At 40.3% G+C, this 7075-nt stretch overlaps 1 protein-coding gene across 4 annotated transcripts; it reads right to left on the reverse strand.

The window, feature by feature from the left end:
* Positions 1–2303: 2303 nt before the first annotated feature.
* On the reverse strand, positions 2304–4964 carry LOC100304050 (uncharacterized). 4 transcript variants are annotated; one of them, XR_004856955.1, is made up of 5 exons: positions 4710–4964; positions 4478–4584; positions 2955–3027; positions 2655–2758; positions 2304–2566 (listed from the first exon to the last, which is right to left on the reverse strand). XR_004856955.1 is itself a non-coding variant. In NM_001318378.1 (3 exons), the coding sequence occupies exons 1-3, from the start codon at positions 4847–4849 to the stop codon at positions 2559–2561; spliced, it is 255 nt and encodes an 84-aa protein (NP_001305307.1). In that variant the 5' UTR covers positions 4850–4929; the 3' UTR covers positions 2306–2558. The 4 variants fall into 4 exon arrangements, 1 of the variants encoding a protein (NP_001305307.1); XR_002267870.2 differs by having other exon boundaries at positions 2304–2758; XR_002267869.2 differs by lacking the exon at positions 2655–2758 and having other exon boundaries at positions 4710–4963.
* Between the last annotated feature and the right edge of the window lie 2111 nt (positions 4965–7075).

Below are 7075 nucleotides of genomic sequence, written 5' to 3' on the forward strand. Positions count from 1 at the left end.
GTGTTTAAATAAACATTTTTAACCATGTAGGTTTGCCCAGGTATATGAATTTAAAATGAGCATTCTTACCATATGATTGACCTAGTATGCATGCATTTTTAATCAAAAGTAAATACCTCGTGAAAAACTAGGCATTAAAGGTAAAAACTAGATATAAGAAAAATAGATATGTATATCTAAAAAGGAAATACAATAAATCTAGTTACCTTAGCTATGGGTGGAGAATTTGGGTCCAAAGTATTTACTAACCTACTTGACAATAGACTTGATCTAATAATGATGCATCCCATGAAATACATTCCAATTTTGCCGAGTCTCCAAATTTTCCGTTGTCGTCCTTTGGACTTCTTACTTCCCTCTTGGGATCCAAACCTTCTTGGTGCTTTTTATGGTTGAAATAATTTCCTTTGACACTCAAATGTGTTTGGCCTCCTTTCATTTGTTAGCTTGCTTGTTGGCCTTGATTGCTATCATATTTCCATTCTTTTTCTTCTTGATTAAATATGGTGCAGCAACCTTTTTTCCACCTTATTGATGTAGGTGTTAGAGATTTTGCTTGTTGGCTTTTGCTTTTGCTTATCCCCGGTCTTTGCCTTGCATTGGTAAGACTTGTGGACTTCGTTGTAGCTTAGCCTATAAATCACAGTTTCGCCCTTTACAGGCTTGTTCACTCCCGCAGTGGTGTTATCCTAAGAAGGTTGGATTTGTTTGGCTTTGCCTTTCTTGTCATATAAAGCCTTGCCAAGACGAACTACTTTTTGCCTTAATTGCTCATTCTCCTTTGCAACCTCATTCGAACATGTTTCTACAATAACATTCTTAACAAGAACTTGGTTGCAGGGGTTAGAATCATCAATTAAAACAAAGCAAGAAGTAAAAGCATCTTTCTTAATAATTTCAGGTATTTCAACTAAACATACTTCTGGTGTGCTACCGATGTTTTCTAGCTTAGTAGTTAGCAGACATGGAAGAATCCATAGGGCTAGTTTTCTGGGTTTCTGAATTCGAATTTGAAAAGTTTCAAAGTGTTTTTTTAACTATGTATGATTTTAAAAATAAAACATGATTAAATATCACAAATTTATTAAATAAAAAATAAAAGCAGTGCAAACTTTTTAAAAAACTATTTATTGATGTTTTGTTTAGAGTTATTTAGATTTTACTAGAGCATCTCTAATAGTTTCTAAAAATACATGGTAAAATTAATGATTTTTTAAAATTGAGTAACAAAGTTGTGAGCATATTTTTCCAACATTTTTTAAAATCTCGCTTCTAAAAGCTAGAAGATAATTATATGCTAAAGAATCTCAAACTATTTTTAAATCACTGGAACCATTTCTACAATTTCTTGTACATTTGCATTAGACCATGTTAAACATTTCTCACTCATGGTTATCTAAAACATTGTTTTGCACTATAGACTGTATCGTTCGTAGAATAAAGTTTAAATATGGATATAAAGATATACTGCAAGTATATCTAGGCACAACAAGGTTGAATTTTCCGGTGCGGAAGATTGGAAGATGACATAGAAAGTTGTTGGAGAGCAGTTTTTTCAATCTTGACAAAATCCGCACTATGAGGTCAAATTTCCTATTGCGGGAAGATTAAAAGTTGAGATAGAAAGTTGTTGAAGAGTATCTTTTAATCATACCAAAACAATTAGATTGGGAGTGAATTTTAGAAATTCTTGGTTATGCTCTTACATGTTTGGGATAAATAAATTGAGCAATAAAATACTAGTAACAACTAAATAGAGCACAAATAAATAGATTGTATTTTTAAGAAAAATATGGTACTAATTCTTATTTGAAATGAATTAGCTATTTTACTTTAGATATTTAACCACATATTTTATTATTTTTTAGAAAAATACACAGATAGGCAAACCACGCTTTTAAAACCAGAGCTGTCAATTTTAAAGTTTGATGACCAAAATCTGAATCCGGTGATAGTTTGATGGCTTAAAATAGACTTCTTCCTTAGAAAAAATGTATTGAACATACAGGTTTAAGTAGTTGCACCAGGAAACTTGATGAGAATAATATAATGTTATAGATGATGAACGTTTTCTATACATTTGAACTAAGCTGGTGTAATTTGACTTAATGACAAAACGAAGTAAAGTACAATCTGTAACTGGAAGGGACCTACCGTGGGAAGGCTTCACCGGATGCAGATAAGGTGGAGAGCACCAGCTCCACATGTGGATTGAGATAATTTTGAGAAACCATGTGGATTGAGATAATTTTGAAGCTAAATCAGCATTTGAACATACTACGCTTAGACTAAAATGCAAAATATGTGAAATGTGAAAAGCCTTTAATCAAGCTTATTCATTCCAGATGTACATGATCAGCCTGGTCGTCAAGACCAAAGTCTTTTTGACAGCTAGTGGGCCAAAATAAATCTCAGGAAGAATTATGTAAATTTCATACAAACTGGAATCCCAGAGCACAAAACATGTTAACTGAGACGCCAACCAAGTACTATAAATTCACGAGGTATTGCATAATCCAGACCAGATACCATCACTGCAGGTCTCCAATAATGACAAATCATCCATCTACAAATAGAAACACAATAATCTGAGTTCATCAGCTCAAGCTCTAAACTAACATCATAAAAGTTACAACGATGAAAGCTACATTTACTCTGTTTCATTTATAATGAGCAAAATCAAGGCAACAGAGGGCAAAACAAATAGCACGCGGTCTAGTCCTCATCAAAGATGACCTCCATCGCACTAACCACAGGCCTATAGAGATACAATAAAGTCAAGAAAACAAATACAGTACAGAGATACAATATTTATTGGAGAAAAAACTCATCATTACTCGCTATGCCTATCAGAATCAGCTAGCACAGAGGAAATTTGTTAAAAAATGGAAATATGCTAGAAATTTTGTAATAAACATATATTATCATGGGTGTTCCTTAAAATTGGTACGGACCTGTAGATCTGAGGTGACAGGATAATAATCTGCTACATTCCATCTAGAGAGTGTCACAAGTCATCATTACCAGCTGGGCCAATACAAAAGAATTAGTTCCCTTTTTTCTTCAAATTGGTAATTAATAACAATGTTACATTCAAATTTATAAACATATTATTAAATCCATCAATAGTTCGATTTCAGCAAACCAGCAAAAAGTCCACCCAGGAAAGAAATCTCTTGTATTGTCAAAAGTTCCACAACTTCAATAAGAGATCGCTCAAAGTGACAATGGGAATCTTAGACAAGGCACACCAATCGTGGCACAGCAGCTCTAGGTAAAGCATTTTGCAATTCCACAAGGAACAACAAAATATCTGGCTCAATACAATGTATGGCTGATAGAAATGCAGACTTCCTTTGCTTTATATTATACATGGTAATGTGCAAGTGCACAACAGATGAATTTAGATGCAGACTTTACACAAATCATCCGACACATGAACTAGTGATGGAACCTAGCCATCAACAGTTATTATTGATGGAATATTTAAAAAATATTCGCCTTTTGGATCCCTGAAGGTCATCTAGTATTCTAGTTTCATCTTGACATACAACAATGGCCATGTGGAAAGTATAAGATTAATTTGGCAGACCCAGTACCGGAGGCTCCCACAATGTGGGCTGGGGAAGGGATAAACTGAGACAAGCCTTCCCCCACAAATGTGGAGAGGCTGTTTCGAACCCATGACCTGTACTTTTAATATTAAAATTTTGCCACCATATTTCAGTTTTGAATTAGAAAATGTTTATGGTTTCCATGGTTGTAATGAGATGGTTACTAAAGGCACACTAAAAACACATATAGGCACAAACTTTAGGAAGTGCATGAGGAAGTCACACACACTGTCCTATCCTTGTTCATATAAAAATGTTAGAAAATGCTCGTCTAACTAGAAAAACGGCTACGTTTATAGAGGGGAAATATGAAAAATATCTAAAGCAATCAAACTCAAGGGCTCCAAAAGGATGTAAAGCTACTTTTATGTAAAAGGTGCTCTGATGTAAGCTAAATGCACATTATGTAATGTATATGATATTATATTATAGGACAGCCTACAATGGTAGAGAAATTATCTTGCGCAGAGCTTCAGTACTCCTTGTAAGAGCAATGCGAGCTCGTATTCATTTAAATTGAACTAAATCTGACACTGGAGCAGAAAAAATAGGTTGACAGGAGTAGAAGAATCAGATTAATGTTCCACTATGGGAGCTTGAATGTCAATCAAGGGCAAAGTGATAGTCTGTCTGTTTGGTCATACAACATTAACTTGGCTTGCTAAAATTGTTGCAGCAATAAAACATGCTTGAGACCAAAATTACCCCCCAGAAACATCGAATTCTTATCACTACTCTGGATGACCTAAAAGATATGCATCTAAGAAGGAAAACAAGTGCGCGTGTGAATTGTGATCAGGCTTAAGCTGTCTCTTACTAATATTGCGACACAAGGCAATGAAACTAAGACCAGGGCAACTGACCTTCTGATAGCCAACCCAATCCCTTGCAAGCCGGGGCAGCGAGTAGCGACGTCATGAGCGCCGAAGCCGTGGCGCTGTGCATGGGCATCAGGGACTCCAGGCACACGCTGTTTATATCCACCGGCGACCAACAGAACGAAACAACAGAGTAAAAATTTCAAACAGAGCAAGCCAAAAAAAAGGACAGAAATAGGACGGCTCCACAGGCCCAAAACCTAAGATAGTGCGCCACCTTAGGAGTACCCGGGGCCCAGAACTGGGTATCCGCCTCGGCAGCGGAACCGGTCCGGCCCGCGAGGCGGCTCTGGCCGCCGCGCTGCGGAGGGACGATGAGCCGCTGGACCGGAGAAAGGATCTCGCCACGGCGGCCATTGCGGCGGCGAGGCAGGCGGATGCTGTGTGTTCTTCTGCACTGTGGTGGCCGGCGCAACAGGACAGTGCGGAGACGGAGCGAGACGCCAATAAACCGTACGGCTATGTGTTGGGCCGAGGGTGGCGGCTCGTCAGCCCAAATTGTTCTGAGGCGGGCGGGCCGGCCGCATGATTCCGTCACGTAGGATGGTTCTGTTAGGTAACCCTAGTTAGGGTTATATGGACAAATACCTGCTTTGTCCTTGAGGAGTCTCAGATCTCTATATAAGGAACATGTACACTCATTCATATTACAGAGAACAGAAAGAGGTCAGAGGCCCAACCCTATATCATGTGTTTCGTGTGTTTCCTCTGTCGTGCTTATGGGAAGGGAGACAGGTTATCTACAGCTTCTCGCGCCTCTACTGCTGACGGGAGGGAAGGGAGCGGATCTGGTGATCCGTGGTGACGTAGTTCTCAACACGTTATCAGCACGATCTACCTCGACGTTGCTGCGAGATCAGATCTGCATCAACTCTCCATCAAGCCGGCAGGTCTCCGGCCTAGCCGAACTGTCCTACGCGACAGGCTTCGATTTCTCTGCAACGGAACGGTGAAATCGAATCTACTCTTTCACGTACACGCACTGGTACAATCGCCATGGTTGTCGAAGCCGCACAGGACGTCCCGGAGGCCGCGTGCTCGCACCGGGGCTGCACCTCGCCGGAGCCGCGCCCGCACACTTCATCGAAGTCGCGCGCCCACGCGACGATGACGTGGCTTGCGCTGAACGTGCCATGGCTGGTGGCGGCCCTGCAGAGCCCGTAACTCATGGCTGACGCCCTCGCCCACAGAGCTCTGGCACGTGTGGTGGGAGCTGGCGGCACTCGTCTACCAGCATGCAGATGAGGAGCACCACGACGGCCAGATAGAGCAACGAGCGCGACTCGAAGATCGCCACCGTTGCTGCTGTAGGATGGAGTTTGTCTCGATATGCGCATACAGGCAGTTTTGAGATCCGATTTTCCAGCCTACCGTGAGAACGTTGCGAGTGGCGGTTAAAGGAAAAAAAATCTGGGTGTTGTTTGGTTTATATGTTTGTAACGTAATAGGTAACAAATAACGTTAAATCATGTTTGTTTAAGTCTAACCGTAATCGGATACCACACTAGAAATTGAAACCAGTCTATTCAAACTTGTTACCGCCGGTAATCAAATGCAAACCATTACCGTTACCATTTACGTTACATTTTGGGAACCAAACGGTACCCTGGCATGACCACATGGAGATGCGGCATGTGTGCTCCTGCGTCCTCCCACATGGAGCTGCTCCACGTGTCCGTGGAAGGCATGGGAAGGAGCAAAGTACGTGTATGGACTGATTCGTATATTAAATAATTTTTCCCCATAAATCACAGTTGAATTAATCAACGTTAATACAATTTCAAATTTTTAATATGCTTCATATTATTTATTTTCTATTGTAAATAATAAATAGAATAAGCCATGTTTTCTGTTGGAGTTTTTACATTAATTAATTATTTCCTGTCGCAAATAATTAGTAGAAAAATACATGCTTAAATATGGGAAATTGCCTTTTACACATGATGTGTTTGTTTTCTGCTTTTTATTGTGTTTGTTTTCTGCTTTTTATTTCCTGTAGTAGATACTTAGCAGAAAATTAAAATACATATGAAGGTTGTATTGCGCATACTTAAATCGCTCTAAATATTTATATTATGTTGATCTTTTGGACTCACGTCGAGCGATTAAATTGTATAGTGGGTACTCGGACACGTCGATCAGGTTGCGTTGTTAATCGGCTGAATTATGACATTAGCTGAATATTGACTGCGCCCTGGCAATACGATGCAGTATTTGTGTCGTACGAACTTGGCTGCGTCATGTGATTGCTATGGCGCGCTCTCGCTTAATCGGATCGCTCCCGTTGAGTCGGACCGCCATCACTGAGTCGTGTATTTTTCGCATGCCCTGTAGGCACTGTCTGTCTGCATTGATCATTGAGCCACAATTGCGCCTGTTGCGCACGTTGCGTGGACTTATCGTGTACCCCGATTACCGAGCCATAATTGTGCATGTTGCACTTATTACGAAGGCTTGTTGTGTTGTTGTGGCCCTGATGGCCGCACACGCGTTGACGCCAGATACGCTAGAGCTTGTACTCGCGTGGATTGTGGTGGGTTGTTCAAGCCCCTAAAGTCACTGTTGGCGTTTCAAGACCGGGGG

The sequence above is a fragment of the Zea mays genome, chromosome 3 (assembly GCF_902167145.1).
Source record: "Zea mays cultivar B73 chromosome 3, Zm-B73-REFERENCE-NAM-5.0, whole genome shotgun sequence".
NCBI classification, from domain to species: domain Eukaryota; kingdom Viridiplantae; phylum Streptophyta; class Magnoliopsida; order Poales; family Poaceae; genus Zea; species Zea mays.